The sequence below is a fragment of the Nycticebus coucang genome, chromosome 12 (genome assembly GCF_027406575.1).
Source record: "Nycticebus coucang isolate mNycCou1 chromosome 12, mNycCou1.pri, whole genome shotgun sequence".
Lineage (NCBI taxonomy): Eukaryota > Metazoa > Chordata > Mammalia > Primates > Lorisidae > Nycticebus > Nycticebus coucang.
The window spans coordinates 53,415,949-53,433,353 of NC_069791.1; the positions used below are offsets into that span (position 1 = coordinate 53,415,949).

The 17,405-nt window shown below is 47.7% G+C and overlaps 2 protein-coding genes across 7 annotated transcripts in view; both read left to right on the forward strand.

Annotated features, from left to right (window-relative positions):
* The window catches only part of CHD4 (chromodomain helicase DNA binding protein 4), a 40,770-nt gene extending 35,004 nt beyond the window's left edge, over positions 1–5,766 (forward strand). For 3 of the 6 annotated variants that reach the window (XM_053556463.1, XM_053556465.1, XM_053556467.1), the window contains 3 exons: positions 2,476–2,671; positions 4,811–4,974; positions 5,147–5,766. In XM_053556463.1, coding sequence (XP_053412438.1) covers positions 2,476–2,671; positions 4,811–4,974; positions 5,147–5,164 — 378 coding nt within the window. In that variant the 3' untranslated portion in view covers positions 5,165–5,766. Of the gene's footprint in view, positions 1–2,475; positions 2,675–4,810; positions 4,975–5,146 lie in introns of all 6 variants that reach the window. The other 3 variants (XM_053556464.1, XM_053556468.1, XM_053556466.1) reach the window with 1 other exon arrangement.
* Positions 5,767–5,904: 138 nt separating this feature from the next.
* Positions 5,905–17,217, forward strand: NOP2 (NOP2 nucleolar protein). The gene is made up of 16 exons (XM_053556473.1): positions 5,905–6,708; positions 6,909–7,015; positions 8,035–8,077; positions 8,382–8,470; positions 8,738–8,982; positions 10,665–10,714; positions 10,830–10,978; positions 11,078–11,277; positions 11,427–11,516; positions 12,479–12,566; positions 12,643–12,783; positions 13,363–13,502; positions 13,657–13,746; positions 14,127–14,249; positions 14,367–14,595; positions 16,433–17,217. Exons 2-16 carry the CDS (start codon positions 6,913–6,915, stop codon positions 17,077–17,079), a joined length of 2,427 nt encoding a protein of 808 aa, XP_053412448.1. The 5' UTR covers positions 5,905–6,708; positions 6,909–6,912; the 3' UTR covers positions 17,080–17,217.
* Positions 17,218–17,405: the final 188 nt, after the last annotated feature.

Here is a 17,405-nt window from a genome sequence, read left to right on the forward strand (position 1 = left end):
AACTCAGGAGTTTGAGACCACCCTGAGCAAGAGTGAGATCCTTCTCTACTTAAAATTGAAAAATTAGCTGGGCTTTGTGACAGGCACTGGTAGTCTCAGCTACTTAGGAAGCTGAAGCAGGTAGATCCTTTGAACCCAGCAGTGTGAGGTTTCTGTGAGCTAGGGTGATACTACCTCACTCTAACCAGGGCAGCCACTCAAAAAAAGGGGGCGGGGGATTATTTGTTTTTAATTCCTTACTTTTTTTTTTTTTTTGAGACAGAGCCTTAAGCTGTTGCCCTGAGTAGAGTGTTGTGGCATCACAGCTCACAGCAACCTGCAACTCCTGGGCTCAAGTGATTCTCCTGCCTCCACCTTCCAAGTAGCTGGGACTACAGGCGCCTGCCACAACACTCAGCCATTTTTTGGTTGTAGCTGTCGCTGTTTGGCAGGCCCAGGCTGGATTCCAACCCACCAGCTCTGGTGTATGTGGCTGGCCCTTTAGCCTCTTGAGCTACAGGCCCTGAGCCAGATTCCTTACATACTTTTTCTTTGTTGTTTTTTGAGACAGAGTCTCACTTTGTTGCCCCAGGCTAGCATGTTGTGGCACCAGCCTAGCTCACAGCAACCTCAAACTCTTAGGCTTAAGTGATTGTCTTGCCTCAGCCTCCCAAGTAGCTGGGACTACAGGTGCCTGCCACAATGCCTGGCTTTTTTTTTTTTTTTGAGACAGCGTTGAATTATGTTGCCCTCGGTAGAGTGCCATGGCGTTACAGCTCACAGCAACCTCAGACTCTTGGGCTTAAGCAATTTTCTTGTCTCAGCCTTCCAAGTAGCTGCGACTATAGGTGCCTGCCACAATGCCTGGCTATTTTTTCTTTCTTTCTTTTTTTTTTTGTTGCAGTTGCCGTGGTTTAGCAGAACCAGGCTGGGTTCAAACCCACCAGCCTCAGTGTCTGTGGCCAACGCCATAACCTCTGTGCCACAGGCGCCGAGCCTGTCATTGTGTTTTTAGCAGGCCCTGGCCAGGTTCAAACCCACCAACCTTGGTGTATGTGGCTGGCACCCTACCCACTGAGCTACAGGCACTGCCTGAGTTTTATGTGTTTTGTTTGTTTGAGACAGAGTCTTTCTCTGTTGCCCAGGCTAGAGTGCACTGGCACGATCACAGCTCGATACAACTGCAAATTTCTGGGCTCAAGCAATCTTTCCCCCTGAGGCTCCAGAGTAGCTAGGACTACAGCTGTGGGCCACCTTACCTGGCTAGTTTTTTTGTTTTTTTTTTTGAGACAGAGTCTCACTTTGTCACCCTCAATAGAATGCTGTGGTGTCATAGCTCACAATAACCTCCAACTCTTGGGCTCAAGCAACTCTCTTGCCTCAGCCTCCCAAGTAGCTGGGACTATAGGCACCTGCCACAACACGTGGCTATTTTTAGAGATGGGGTCTTGCTCTTCCTTGGGCTGGTCTCAAACCTGTGAGCTCAGGGGAATGCACCTACCTCTGTCTCCCAGAGTGCTAGGATTACAGGATTACAGTGCTAGCCATTGAGCCTGGTCTAATTTTCTTTTCTTTCTTTCTTTCTTTCTTTTTTTTTCTTGTAGAGACAGAGTCTCACTTTATCGCCCTCGGTAGAGTGCCGTGGCATCACACAACTCACAGCAAACTCCAACTCCTGGGCTGAAGCGATTCTCTTGCCTCAGCCTCCCGAGTAGCTGGGACTACAGGCACCCGCCACAACGTCCAGCTATTTTTTGGTTTGCAGTTCAGCCAGGGCTGGGTTTGAACCCGCCACCCTCGGTATATGGGGCCGGCGCCTTACCGACTGAGCCACAGGCGCCACCCTGTTTTTTTTTTTTTGTAGAGATGGGGGCTTGCTATTGCCCATGCTGTTCTTGAACTTTTGGTCTCATGTGATCTTCCAGTCTCAGCCTCCCAAAGTGCTAAGATTATAGGCATGAGCCAGGTTACCTGGCCAATTTTTGATCATTTTTCTATAAGGGAGAATCTAAAGGGTAAAGGTTTTTGTTTTTTTTATAGAGACAGAGTCTCACTTTACGGCCCTCGGGTAGAGTGTTGTGGCATCACATGGCTCACAGCAACCTCTAACTCTTGGGCTTATGCGATTCTCCTGCCTCAGCCTCCCGAGCAGCTGGGACTACAGGCACCCGCCACAATGCCCGGCTATTTTTTTGTTGCAGTTTGGCCGGGGCTGGGTTTGAACCTGCCACCCTCAGCATATGGGGCCGGCGCCCTACTCACTGAGCCACAGGCGTCACCAAGGGTAAAGGTTTTTAAAACATGGGCCTCCAAAGGGAACAAAAGAAACAATGTAGTAGTATTGCACTGCTTGGGTGTGGAGAATAGTGTTGGGGATCTATCCATGAAGTTCTCTGTAGGTTCACGTTACCTGGAGGAAGAGATGAGCTGGGAGGCCCATCTTAAGTGAGCAAAGTGAGTGTCAGTCCAACTCCTGTGTCTTTATCCCTTGTCCAGCTCTTGGAACAAGCCCTGGTGATTGAGGAACAGCTACGCAGGGCAGCTTACCTAAACATGTCGGAGGATCCCTCTCACCCTTCCATGGCCCTGAACACACGATTTGCTGAAGTGGAATGTTTGGCGGAAAGTCATCAGCACCTGTCCAAGGAGTCAATGGCAGGAAACAAGCCAGCCAATGCAGTCTTGCACAAAGGTAGCCAGTGGCTCCCCTGCCTACTGCTAATTTATCCTCCTACCTCCTAACCAATCCCAACATCCAGAAACCTTTTGTTTCCAAACATTTTTCTGAGCCCTTTTGTCTGGGAGCTTAAGATGTGCTAGAGATTTTTGTCATCTTCCTTGAGAAGCTAATATCTTAGTAGTTCTTTGCCTCTTTTACTATATTCAGATTCTTGAGATGAAAGCAAAGTGAATAATACAGTTCTATCTGGGATACTTTAGCAGTAACTTCAGGTGATTTAAGATCCCATCAAATTTTAGTCCCCTTTCCATATTTGTCTAATCAAAGTTAAAACATCATGAGGGTGAAATGAAAAGAAGGCTGTAGCCGGGCATTGTGGTGGGTGCCTGTAGTCCCAGCTACTCGGGAGGCTGAGGCAAGAGAATCACCTGAGTCCAAGAGCTGGAGGTTGCTGTGATCTGTGATGCCGTGGCACTCTACCAAGGACAACAAAGTGAGACTTTGTCTCAAAAAAAAAAAAAAAAAGAAAGAAAAGAAGGCTGTTATCAGGAATGTGGGAAACAGATCCAGAAGGTAAAGAGAAAAGATGAGAGTGAGAGAAGGAAACATAGGAATAAGCTGCTGTCAAGAAGTGGAGGAAGGGGCTGGGTGCGGTGGCTCAACACCTATAATCCTAGCACTTGGGAGGCCCAGGCAGATGGATTGCCTAAGTTCACAGGTTCGAGATCAATCTGAGCCAGAGCGAGACCCCCATCTCTTAAAAAAAAAAAAAAAAAGCCGGGTGTTGTGGCAGGTGCCTGTAGTCCCAGCTACTCTGGAGGCTGAGGCAAGAGGATCACTTGACTCCTGTAAGCTTTGACACCACAACCAGGGCGGGGTTCAAACCTGCCAACTTCGGTGTATGTGACTGGTGCCGTAACCACTGTGCTACGGGCTAGGAGCCAATGAGTCTTTTAAAAGCACAGAATCATGGATAGTTGGAACTGAAATATAAGTAATAGGAGTGAGCACAGTAGAGGCCAGGTCAAATTACTCAGAAAAGGTAATAATACATCACAGTAACTTGGTCATAAAAATTAGGGAGTCTGGGGCGGCGCCTGTGGCTCAGTCAGTAAGGCGCCGGCCCCATATACCGAGGGTGGCGGGTTCAAACCCGGCCCCAGCTGAACTGCAACCAAAAAATAGCTGGGCGTTGTGGCGGGCACCTGTAGTCCCAGCTACTCGGGAGGCTGAGGCAAGAGAATCGCTTCAGCCCAGGAGTTGGAGGTTGCTGTGAGCTATGTGATGCCACAGCACTCTACCGAGGGCCATAAAGTGAGACTCTGTAAAAAAAAAAAAAAAATAGGGAGTCTGGTCCACTAGGGTAGAAGGAATTCTGTCTGTCTTTTTTTTTTTTTTTTTTTTTTTGAGACAGAGCCTTATGCTGTCAGCCTGGATAGAGTGCTGTGGCATTATAGCTCACAGCAACCTCCAACTCCTGGGCTTAAGCAATTCTCTTGCCTCAGCCTCCCAAGTAGTTGGGACTGCAGGTGCCCACCACAACGCCCGGCTATATTTTTGGTTGTAGCTGTCATTGTTGTTTGGCAGACCCAGGCTGGATTCAAACCAACCAGTTCTGGTGTATGTGGCTGGTGCCTTAGCCACTTGAGCTTCAGGCACTGAGCCAAACTCTTGGGCTTACGTGATTCTCTTGCCTCAGCCTCCCAAGGAGCTGGGACTACAGGCACCCACCACAACGCCCAGTTATATATTTTTTTGTTGCAGTTGTCATTGTTGTTTTAGCTGGCCCAGGCTGGGTTCGAACCCACCAGCCTCGGTGCATGTGGCTGGTGCCGTAACCATTGTGCTTTGGGCGCTGAGCCTTTTTTTTTTTTTTTGAGATCTCCCTATGTTGTCCTTGGTAGAGTGCCGTAGCATTACTGCTCACAGCAACTTCAAACTCTTGGGCCCAAGTGATTTTCCTGCCTCAGCCTCCCAAGTAGCTGGGGCTATAGATGCCCATCACAATGCCCAGCTATCTTTATGTTGCAGTTGTTGTTGTTTAGCAGGCCCGGGCAGGGTTCAAACCCAGCCCTGGTGTATGTGGCCCGTGCCCTAACCACACAGTCTTGACCATTTTAGCTCACCACCTCTTTTTTTTCCCTTACACAGTTCTGAAACAGTTGGAAGAACTACTGAGTGACATGAAAGCAGATGTGACTCGACTCCCAGCTACCATTGCCCGAATTCCCCCAGTTGCTGTGAGGTTACAGATGTCAGAGCGTAACATTCTTAGCCGCCTGGCAAACCGGGCACCTGAACCTACCCCACAGCAGGTAGAACCAATTTTTCTTGCCAGCTCTTCCTGTACCACTGTGGAACTTGTAACTTTGCTCTGTGTCCCTAGCTTTTATATACTGGGCAGCGGGTGTCAGTGAGTTCCTTTGGGATTGGGTGGATTCCTGTCATTTGGATTCTGACTCCCTTGGTTCTCTTTCCCTATTACAGGTAGCCCAGCAACAGTGAAGATCCAGGTTGATGATACCACCTCCACCGCTGAGCAGTGAACTTCCTCACTTTCTCTTGTCCCAGCTTCTCCCTTGGGGGCCTGAGAGACCCTCACCTTCCTTCTGCCCATCTTCCATGTTGTAAAGGAACATCCTCCATGCACTGGGGGAGGGGAGGGAGTGAGGGGCAGTGGTGCCCTTCCTGCTGGAGAGACATGCAGCAGTAGCCCAGCGCCACCTGCAGGGAGCTGGCGGGCTGGCCTTCTGGACCCTGGCTTCTCCCCACTGTAACGTCTGTTACACACAAACTCTTGTGGGTTCTTGCCAGGCTTGAAGAAAATGATCTGAATTTCTTCCTCCTTTTGGTTTTATTTTGTTGATTATTTTGTCTTTTCAACTTTGGGGGGGGGTATTCAGAATGGGCTGGGCCCCTGGGCGAGACACAGCTACCTCTGTTGGCATCTTTTTAATACCAGGAACCCAGCGGCCCCAGCCACTGAGCAGCTAGAAGGAAATAAAGTGGAAGAGAAAAAAAAAAAAAAAGGAAAAAGAACCAAAAGCATAAAAAACCACAGCAAATTTCTTGATGAAAATTGAAAATAAAAGTTTCCTTGTATTTTAGTGCTCTGGTTCAGTGTGGGTATAGGCACAGGTGGATGAGTGTGTAGGGTAGGAGTCCCCGATCCTGTGTAATTGGAACTTGGGAGGCTACCTCACGTCCTGATGTTCCACTGAAGAGTTATGTGCGTGTGCCTGACCAAGGAAGACCACCTGTAGAATATAACAGGCTGCAAAACTACCTGCACCACCGCTTAATTAATGGCTCTGAGTCTGAGCAAGTTTTCTCCAGGCTACAGACTTTCCATGTATGAAATAAAGACATCTACTTCACAGGGTTATAAGATAAACCAGTAAAGTGCTTGGAACAGTTTTTAATACCTAGTAGACACTACCTTAGTATTAATTTGAAAGAAGGCTGGGTAGGTTTTTCTTGAACTGTGCCTAACTGGGATGCAAGATGTCTCCCCGCCTGACTTCAGATGTGAATTGAGGCGAAGGGGCGCCTTATTTGGCTGGCTCGGCAAGGGTGTGGCTGAGCTAGGAAGAGGCTTTCCCTTTCAAAGGTTTGGGAGTAGGGCGTGGAGTGCAGAGATCTTGAGGCTGGACCTAGGGTGGTGGGTGTCAAAGGGAGGGACCCACTGTCGTTCCCAGGTTGGAGGGGAGGGGCCGGCTTCCAGGCACCAGGTTTTCCGACTGAAACCAAGCAAAAAGCCAAAAGCCAACTCCCTGAGAGAAAGGCTGCCTGGCGGAGAATGGTTTCTGGTTTCTTTTCCATTTTTCCCTCCACTCCGGGCCGTCGTACATCGCCGTCTGCTCGTTCCCAAGGCGACCGTAAGTTCCGGGAGCTGTGGCCGACGGGAACCAACCGGAAGAGGCGAGGCTGCCAGGCGAGTGCGCTCCGTGCGCCTGCGTGGAGCGGGGCACAGGCCCTAAGTCCGGCGTGCACGTGGATTGCTGCTCCTCCGTACCTAGGACCTCTCTCCGGCCTCGCGCCGCTTTCGGGTGGGTTTGGAGGAAGGTGGGGAACGATGGGTGGTATCTCTGACCGGATCTGGGACGTGAGGCGAGGGCCTCAGGGTGGGGAGGTGGTTTCGTCCAGCCTCCAAGGAAGTGTTGGGGGTGCTAAGTCGAGGCTGTTCCTTTTCCCACTCTATGCTCAGTCTGCGTTCTGCACGCATTTATCTCCTTTTTCCTTTTCCTAGTGCCATGGGGCGCAAATTGGACCCTACGAAGGAGAAGCGCGGACCAGGCCGAAAGGCCCGGAAACAGAAGGGTGCGGAGACTGAACTCATCAGATTCCTGCCTGCAGGTAAGGGTCAGATTTGGACCCCTGGGTCTCCACCTTTTCCCTCATTTCCCTTCCGTGTTTTATCTCTGCTCGTTTTGTGTTCAAGTAGAGTTTTCTCTGAGTTATTAGGAAATAAGTATGACCAAGACACTCAGTTGTCATCAGCATTCACAATTTAGGGAAGATGTGGCAGGGACACATGTAACCATGAGAGGAGAGGCATGATTTAATATTGGGAATAGAGGAAGAGGCAACCCGTACAGAACTGCAGAAGTTTTATTTTAAGGTGTATTTTGCAAAGTAGGTAAGAGTTTAGCGAGAAGAAATTAAGGAAAGACTAGATAGTCACTGAACTGCCTTTGGAAGGCTGGAGATGGGAAAGCTCAGATCTGACTCTCAAAAAATGAGTAGTCTACTGCGTGGAAGACTTGGGAGAAGATACTAGACAGGTAATAGGTGTAGGACGTTGTACTGTAAAAGATGTAGTTTGTTGGGTCGGCACCTGTGGCTCAAGCTGCTAAGGCGCCAGCCACATACACCTGAGCTGGCAGGTTCAAATCCAGCCCGGGCCCCCCAAACAACAATGACGACTGCAACCAAAAAATAGCCCCGCGTTGTGGCGGGCACCTGTGGTCCCAGCTGCTTGGGAGGCAGAGGCAGGAGAATCACTTGAGCCCAGGAGTTTGAGGTTACTGTGAGCTATGATGTCACGGTACTCTACCCAGGGTGACAGCTTGAGGCTCTGTCTCAAAAAAAAAAAAAAAAAGAATATAAAAAAAAAGATGTAGTTTGTTGAGATAGTAGCAAGTCCTAGGCACTATGCTGAACTTTATGGTCACATTGTATCTCTTTTAAGAGTCCTGTGAGAGAGCTGTTAAGGAAGTGGATGCTGAGCATTAAAGTAACTCACAATTACTAAATGGCAGGGCTGAGATTTAGACCTACTCCCTTTAATTATTGTACTAATTCTTTTATTTTCACTCCCATTTGTCTCTTAACCCTTGACTTTATTTTGTTGCCCCTCCCTTTTTTCCCCACAGGTGATGAAAATTCAAAGAGGCTATCTAGTCGGGCTCGAAAAAGGTAAATGGAGTGGTATCTGTGGCTCAAGGAGTAGGGCACCGGCCCCACGTACCGGAGGTGGTGGGTTCAAACCCAGCCCCGGCCAAAAATAAATAAATAAATAAAAATAAAAAGTAAATGGAGGAATTTAAGGAAAAAAAAGAAAGAAAAAGTTAAATGTGAGTGTGAGGTTAAATTGATACTGCTCATCATTAGCCACATGGGCTGGGTTGATGGAGAGGGCTAATTGTGGACTTAAATTTCTTTGTGTTGGAAATGGCAGAGCCTAGAGGTATATTTTTGTTTCTTCATTATATTTTTTCAGGGCAGCCAAGAGGAGGTTGGGTTCTGCTGAAGCCCTTAAGACATATAGGTCATCTGGGACCAAACCTTTGTCTGAAAAACTACCAAAAGGTTAGTGAAAATAATACCTGGGTGCTATACAGGGTGGCCATAAAGTTCATATGCAATTAAAAAAAAACTGTTGAATTGCAGAACAACTTTATGGCCACACTGTATAAGGAGTCCTATAGGTCCTAGGTATGGAAGGGACTTGGTAAACATTTCTGAAATTAAAGGAGCACCAAAAAGGCCATTTTGAGGGGTAGAAAGTATAGATTCCAGGGGTGTGACTGGGGGAGTATGTGGCTGCCATTAATCCAGGATTCCTCAAATCCTTAGGGATCTGTACAGGAGCTTGCCATACACCTGGTAAGAAGGGAGCCCAGTCCTTATTGAATGCTGCTCGAGGCAAGAAGCGTCCAGCATCAACCCATAGCAGTGATGAGGAAGAAGAGGAAGAAGACTCTGAAGAGGATGGTGTGGTGAACCAGGGGGCTCTCTGGGGCTCTGAGGACAGTGATGCTGATATGGTAGATGACTATGGAGCTGACTCCGACTCCCAAGATGAGGATGAAGGTGAAGAGGTGAGATTCACCATTGTAGGTATTCAGAAAGGGATCCAGATTCTTGAGGCTATGCCTGGATGCCAAGGATAAGCCTGACTAGAGGAAAGGAGTTTTTTAGTACTCCAGATTCAAAGTGTAGTCAATTTACTGAGGTGCAAGAAGTTATTTATTATACAGTTAGTATGTGAATATGTTACTTAAAAAATGCAAATAATAGAGACTTTTATAGAATAAAAAGAGAAAGTCCCTATTTGCTTCCCTTTCCCAAACCCTTCTATCTACAGAATTAATTACCAGGTTTGCAGGAACCATGTGAGTCATACTGCCAAAAACCCTGGAAACTTCCAGAGTATCCAGTATGCTTAAGTAAATTATGTTTAATGCATATGATGAGTTAACGTTGGCATTATGACTATGATAATGCTTGTGGTCTGTGAATTTTAAAAAGCAAGTACATGCGGCGCTTGTAGCTGAGTGGGTTGGGTGCCGGCCACATACACTGAGGCTGGTGGGTTCGAACCTGACCCCGGCCAGCTAAAACAACAATGACAACTGCAACAACAACAACAATAACAACAAAGCTGGGCATTGTGGTGGGTGCCTGTAGTCCCAGCTACTTGGAAGGCTGAGGCAAGAGAATCACTTAGGCCCAAGAGTTTGAGGTTGCTGTGAGCTGTGATGCCACAGCACTCTACCCAGAGTGACAGCTTGAGACTCTGTCTCAAAAAAGAAAAAAGCAAGTACAAAGTTGAAGATGGGGTTTAGGCCTATAATCCTAGCTATTTAGTAAGGTGAAGCAGAAGGCTCTCTTGAGCTCGAGAGTTCAAGGTTACAGTGAGCTGATTGTGTACTGCACTCCAGTCTGGGCAACAAAGTGAGAACCAGAGGTGGGGGTGGTGGGAAAGTTGAAAATATTAATACATTGTAATTTGAGCTATGTGAAAAATACAGAGTAAATATACAGAGTATTAATTTCTCACTTAGTTTCAATGGTGATCAACACTGTGCTGATCTTTTTTTTTTTTTTTTTTTGGTAGAGACAGAGTCTCACTGTACAGCCCTTGGGTAGAGTGCCTTGGCGTCACACGGCTCACAGCAACCTCTAACTCTTGGGCTTACGCGATTCTCTTGCCTCAGCCTCACGAGTAGCTGGGACTACAGGCGCCCGCCACAATGCCCGGCTATTTTTTTGTTGCAGTTTGGCCGGGGCTGGGTTTGAACCCAGCACCCTCGGCATATGGGGCCGGCGCCCTACTCACTGAGCCACAGGCGCCGCCCTGTGCTGATCTTATATCAGGTTTTTTCAGCTTCTTTTTGTTAACATTTGTATTTAGCAAAAAAAATTAAGAGTGATAGAAGGTAGGGCGGCGCCTGTGGCTCAGTCGGTAAGGCGCCGGCCCCATATACCAAGGGTGGCGGGTTCAAACCCGGCCCCGGCTGAACTGCAGCCAACAAATAGCTGGGCATTGTGGCGCGCGCCTGTAGTCCCAGCTACTCGGGAGGCTGAGGCAAGAGAATCGCTTAAGCCCATGAGTTGGAGGTTGCTGTGAGCTGTGTGAGGCCACGGCACTCTACCAAGGGCCATAAAGTGAGACACTGTCTCTACAAAAAAAAAAAGAAAAGAAAAAAGAGTGATAGAAGGTAATATGTGGGGTGATAGAAGGTCAGGTTTGCATTACCAGCCTCTTGTCTTTCTGCAGTTGCTGCCCATTGAAAGAGCTGCTCAGAAGCAGAAGGCCCAGGAAGCTGGGTGAGTTTGAGAAACTGCTAAGATAGAGAATGGGCAGCAGTTGGGATTCAGGAAGCTGTGAGGATGGAGGAGATGTCTGTTTTGTTCTGTGAATCGTTCCTGGACCTGTTTGTAGGGTCCAGTGGAGTGAAGAGACAGAGGAGGAAGAAGGAGGATCACCTGAGTCAGGCGGCACAAAGGAGGAGGAGACAGATGGGGGCCTGCAGATCAATGTGGATGATGAAGGGTCATCTGTGCTGCCCCCTGCTGGGGAGATGGAGCATGATATCCTTCTAGGCAGAGTGGTGGGTTGGGGGGGTGAGGGGGAAGGTGCTTGTGAAAGGGATTTCCAGGCACTTTGAAACAGTTCCTTAGCAGTCCCACATGCCCAGGCTCTAGACCTGCAACGAGTTCACAAGCGGATCCAGGATTTAGTGGGAGTTCTGCGTGATTTTGGGACCCAGAGGGAAGAAGGTCGGTCTCGTTCTGAATATCTGAATCGGCTGAAGAAAGATCTGGCAACTTATTACTCCTATGGAGACTTCTTGCTTGGCAAGCTCATGGACCTCTTCCCTTTATCTGAGGTACTGGATCACCAACCTAATGCCTCTTCTGTGTTCTTTTCTCACTTTCTTACCATGTATAAATAAGATGTTCAGTCTCCTTGCTCTCCTCATTGGACTGAGCTACTTAGCTAACCTGACTTATTCCCTGCTATCTTGCCCTTTTGCAGCTGGTGGAGTTTTTAGAAGCTAATGAGGTGCCTCGGCCAATCACCCTCCGAACCAATACCTTGAAAACCCGACGCCGAGACCTTGCTCAGGTAAGAGGTAGCCAAGGTTCGCTTATCTCAGGGAAGTATCAACTTTTTCTAACTCCAAGGATTTCCCTTCTCAGTGGGACTGGGTGAGGTCTTAGGATAAGCATGATCCCAGGAGGCAAACCTAGAGAGGCCTAGGCAGGCTGAGGGCCTAGGACCTCTTTGGAATGAGAAACTCACCCCTCCAATCTTTGTCCCTTCTGTCTGGGGTAAGACAGTTACATCAAGATAAAACATGCTGCCTCCCAAGGAATTGGACGCAGATGATTGAGAAGTTGGAAAAACTGATTCCTGACTCTAGAAAAAGACACATGCACAATCAGTATTTTATACTTGATCCAAGGGTTCTGTTTTAAAGTCAGTGGTATGATTCTGTGTATTGTGTATCTCCTGGTAGGAAGACAACTCAATAGTTACCTTTACTGTGCTGTAACCAATATTATTAAATTTTAGTAAGGTGAGGGGCCTGCTTCTTGGAAAATCGGAAGCTGAGGTTAAGAAAAGGATACAGTGGGATGGGACGGGAGGAGAAAAACTGCTTGGTGAGTCTGTGGTTACTGTTCTGAATAAGCACTCTAGGAGTCTTGGCGCCTTGGGTCTGCTGGTGCTGGTATGAACTGTTTTTGTGTCTTCATCTGTTTTGGGGTAGTCTCTGAGGTTGCTTTTGTTTTGGTGGGGTTTTTTGTTTTTGTTTTGAGACAGTCTCCTTTTAGAGACGAGGCTTGCTCTGTTACTCAGGCTGGAGTGCAGTGTTAATAGCTAGTGTAACATCAAAACTCTAGGCTCAAACAATCCTCCCAAGTAGCTGGGGCCACAGATGTGTGCCAATGTACCTGGCTTATTTTTCTATTTTTTGTGGAGACATCTCACTGTGTTGCCCAGGTTAGACTCAAACTCCTGGCCTTAAGCAATCTTCCTACCTTGGCTTACCTATGAGGTTTTTTTAAATCTTTATTCTTCTTCAGGCACTAATCAATCGTGGAGTTAACCTGGATCCTCTGGGCAAGTGGTCAAAGACTGGATTAGTGGTATATGATTCTTCAGTGCCTATTGGTAAGTCTTCCTTGCCCTATAGCTCTTCTGCCCCTTTCCTTGTCCCAGCATGTCACAGAGTAGTCCTCCTCCATAGGTGCTACCCCTGAGTACCTGGCTGGGCACTACATGCTGCAGGGAGCCTCCAGCATGTTGCCAGTCATGGCCTTGGCACCCCAAGAACATGAGCGGATACTGGACATGTGTTGTGCTCCTGGAGGAAAGACCAGCTATATAGGTATGAGAAGGGCAGGCAGAGGTGTCGTTATTTGGCTCTCTGCTTTTTTAAAGTGTACTCGGTTGGGATTGGTGACCCCGTAGTGTATGTGGAACACAGTATATAGGCAGCTAGCAGAGTGGTGAGGACACAGTTCCTGGAGTCAGCTTTGGTTGAGTACCTGGTGTGCTACTACCCATTGACCTTGGGCAAGCTTCTGATTGTGTTTTCATTATCTGTGAAATAGGATAGTAATTGTGCTTGGCCTTTATATTATGCTTAGGCTGAGAGAGATGAGATAATGCATTTAGTCTGTGGCACAGTGTTCAGCATATTATGAACAGCCATAACTGTTTCTTGAGCTGTTGGCACTTAAAAGAAGTAACTTAGTCTGTAGGACCAGAAAGACATTTAGTGAAAATGGAAAAACCACTCTGATAAGCTTGTTGATCATGAGGGCCCAGTGTACACCAGGCAGAGGGGAGTGGGGAGTGAAGTTTGCCTTGAGGTAAAGTGACTTGTAGATTCCTGGGCTGGAGGTTAGAAAGTGTGGAGGCAAAAGAGCCAGCTGGTCAGCACTGTGGTCTGCCCTCCCTTTAGCCCAGCTGATGAAGAACACAGGTGTAATCCTTGCCAATGATGCCAATGCTGAGCGTCTCAAGAGTGTTGTGGGCAACTTGCACCGCCTGGGAGTCACCAACACCATTATCAGCCACTATGATGGGCGCCAGTTCCCCAAGGTGGGACTGCTCTTCTGGATGTCTCTGTCTTGAAGCTTTTTCCAGTTTATATTCTCCTTTCCTGACATTAGAATGTTTAGACTTGCCCATAGGAAACAGATGGGTGCACTACAGATTGCAGAAGACATTTGATTAACCTACTTCTCTTCTTCAGGTGGTGGGGGGCTTTGACCGAGTGCTGTTGGATGCTCCCTGCAGTGGTACTGGGGTTATCTCCAAGGACCCATCTGTGAAGACTAATAAGGTGAGGGGTCAAGTAGTGGGACAAACTGAGAGGCATGGTGCTGGGTCTTGTAGGGCTGGAAAGCGAGGTAGAAGAGCACTCTGGGCAGTTAGTAGCCCTCTTTTTTTTTTTTTGAGATAGAGTCTCAAGCTGTCGCCCTGGGTAGAGTGCTATGGCATCATAGCTCAGAGCAACCTCTACCTCTTGGACTCAAGCAGTTTTCTTGGCTCAGTTTTTCTGTTTTTAGTAGAGACAGGGTCTTGCTTTTACTCAGACTCGTGAGTTCAAGCAATCCACTGCCGCACTTAATCTCCTAGAGTGTTAGGATTACAGACTTGAGCCACTGCACCCGGCTTGCTTACATTTTTCTCCCAACACCACTGGGTCTCTCTTTTGAACAGGATGAGAAAGACATCTTGCGCTGTGCTCACCTTCAGAAGGAGTTGCTTCTGAGTGCTATTGACTCTGTCAATGCCACCTCCAAGACAGGAGGCTACCTTGTCTACTGCACCTGTTCCATCATGGTGAGATCCCTGCCATGGCAGGGCAGGAGACAGAGGGCTTGAAGACAGTTTGCCCCTTAGAATTCCCTTCACCTCCACCTTTTTCCTCCCTTCTGTTTCGTCCTCCCACACATCCAGGTAGAAGAGAATGAGTGGGTGGTAGACTATGCCCTGAAAAAGAGGAACGTGCGGCTGGTGCCCACAGGTCTAGACTTTGGTCAAGAAGGTTTTACCCGCTTTCGAGAAAGACGGTTCCACCCCTCTCTTCGTTCCACTCGACGCTTCTACCCTCATACCCACAATATGGATGGTTTCTTTATTGCCAAGTTCAAGAAATTCTCCAATTTTATACCCCAGCCCCAAACAGGTGAGTGACCTGCTCTTTCCATTTTCATTCCCACCTTTGCAATCTTTCTACCTTTCAGGAGGCTAGACAGGGTGTGACTTCAAGGAAGGGAAGGAGTCATACTTCCATCAGCCCAGACTTTGCATGCTTGGATGAGACAGCCCTTTCATCCCAGCTGGAGTTATTCTTGAGGGCTGGACTTTATTTATTTATTTATTTATTTGAGATAGAGTCTCACTATGCTGCCCTCGGTAGAGTGCTATGGTGTCACAGCTCACAGCAACCTCAAACTGTAGGGCTGAAGTGATTCTCTTGCCTCAGCCTCCAAAGTAGCTGGGGCTACAGGCGCCTGCCACAATGCCCAGCTATTTTTTAGAGATGAGGTCTCACTCTGGCTCAGGCTGGTCTCCAATCTGTGAGCTCAGGCAATCTACCTGCCTCGGCCTCCCAGAGTGCTAGGATTACAGGCGTGAGCCACTGTGCCCGGCCCAGGAACATATTTAAATGTGGTTAAAGTGTTCATAAAGGTCAGCCATGGTGGTTCACACTTGTAATCCCAGCACTTTGGGAGTCTGAGGTGGGAGGAACACTTGAGGCCAGGAGTTTGAGACCAGCCTGGGCAACATGGTGAGACCTTATCTCCACAGAAGCATTAAAAAAAACCCAAAATATTCATAAAGATGAGGGCCTTTTCCTTTATTCTGCCAAGTGGTTGCAGCTGTTCAGCTCTAAATGCATTCCAACTGTGGGTTGTGGTTTCTTTTTCTTTTTGGCCCAGGGTTGACTTATTGATAATAAAACTCTGCTGTTGCAGCACTCTTAGCTTTGGTTGGAACAGAGCTCCACAGACCTATCAGTAGATTGCTGAGCCTCTCACACTAACTGCAGATCATTTTCTGAGCCCTCTTGAGAAGCCTGGCCCGGGAAGGGTGGAGCTTTTGGAAACAAGCTCAAGAGCTCTGTATTCTGGGTTTAATTGGAAAAAGGAGAAAAGAGCTGCTCAAAACACAAACTGTGATTTAAGTTAATTTTTCTTTTTTAATGATGCCCTTAAAAAAGGCACATGTGGGGCGGCGCCTGTGGCTCAATCGGTAGGGCGCCGGCCCCATATACCAAGGGTGACGGGTTCAAACCCGGCCCTGGCCAAACTGCAACCAAAAAATAGCGAGGCGTTGTGGCGGGCGCCTGTAGTCCCAGGTACTTGGGAGGCTGAGGCAAGAGAATCGCTGAAGCCCAGAAGTTGGAGGTTGCTGTGAGCTGTGTGAGGCCACGGCACTCTATGGAGGGCCATAAAGTGAGACTCTTGTCTCTACAAAAAAACAAACAAACAAAAAAGGCACATGTGAATGATATAGAACAAAAACTGTAAGAAAGAGTAAAATTTGCTGTAACTTAAAAAAGAACATTTAATAATGTCAGTCCTCATTGATGTCTTATTAGGTTGTTGTGGATGTATCTTCTAATTTTTCTGCATTTCATCAACATCCACAGGGATGAGGGGGAGGCAGGGAAAAATTAAAGCCCAATACTTCCCATTTGCTCAGTAGACCCTGAGATTCACCTCCTCTTTAGAGTGTCTTGTTACTGTCCTCAAGGGTGCACAGCTTCCTGTAAAAAGGTTTTGGCCCAAGGAGATGCAGTGATCTCTTTATGCACGGTTTAAATAGGATTGAGTAAAGGGCAGGTGATATTAAGTAATAGGAATCTAGGTAATCTGCTTTTAGGTACTGTCCTAATTATGTGGAACTTTTGGCCACGAGATGGCAATTCCCATAGTCTAAAACCTCTACTATCCCTTCTACTAATGATTGGTAATGAAGTCTATTTCCTCAAATCATCTGTTTGATTTTAACCCTAGGAAATTCTGAAACAGCCAGTAATACAAACCTAGACTTGCCTAATCTGAAGGGTCAGGTCACCCCCACCAGTGAGAACAACCAGCCAGTGAAGAAGGCTAAAGGGTCTGCAAAGGCAAAGCAGCAGTTGCAGAAACAGCAGCATCCCCCAAAGGCCTTCAAGAAGCTGAATGGCATCTCCAAAGGGGCACACTCAGAATTGTCTACTGTACCTGCTGTCACAAAGGCCCAAGCTTCCTCTAAGCTTCGGGGTTGCAGTCAGCCAGCTGAAAAAGCTGAAGTGATCAGGAAACCAAAGGTGACTGTGAAGCCAAAGCAACAATCACCTCAATTGCAGTCCTCCAAGAAAGTTGCATTTCTGAAGCAGAATGCCCCTCCCAAGAGCATGGACACAGAAATGTCTACTGTGCTATCCCTGTCGAAGACCCAGGCCACCCCCAAGCCTAAGGACCATCATCAGCCCCTTGGGAAAGCCAAAGGGCCTGAGAGGGTAAAGCAGCAGTTGTCAGAGCATCCTTTCAAGAAGTCTGCCTTCCAGAAACAGAATAGCACCCCCAAAGAACCTCAGATTTCTTTGGTGTCTCTCCTGAGTTCCAACAGGCCCCCACCAGCAAAAAGGAGGAAATCTCAGTCCAAGGACAACAGCTAGCCACTGCTATCTCTGATGGATAGTTGAGAACTAGACTAAGGTGGCTTTCTGTTATTGTCCCTGAGTTGAAACTCTTACCTCTGTGAGGATGGCTTCCCCACTGTGCATACACATGAAATGTAATAATATGTTTTACAACCTCTGGCTACTGAGTGTTTTTTGAGGGGCCTGGATACTTTGCTGCTTAAATGGCAGCGGTGGGAAGGTGGGACTGGCATCCTCTGAAAAGGGAGGAGCGGTTGGATACTATTGGTAAATCAAGTTTTCAGGCTCCTGCGATTCTTTGGTTTCCCCAGGAGAGGAGAGCCATGGAGTCAGAGCTAGAG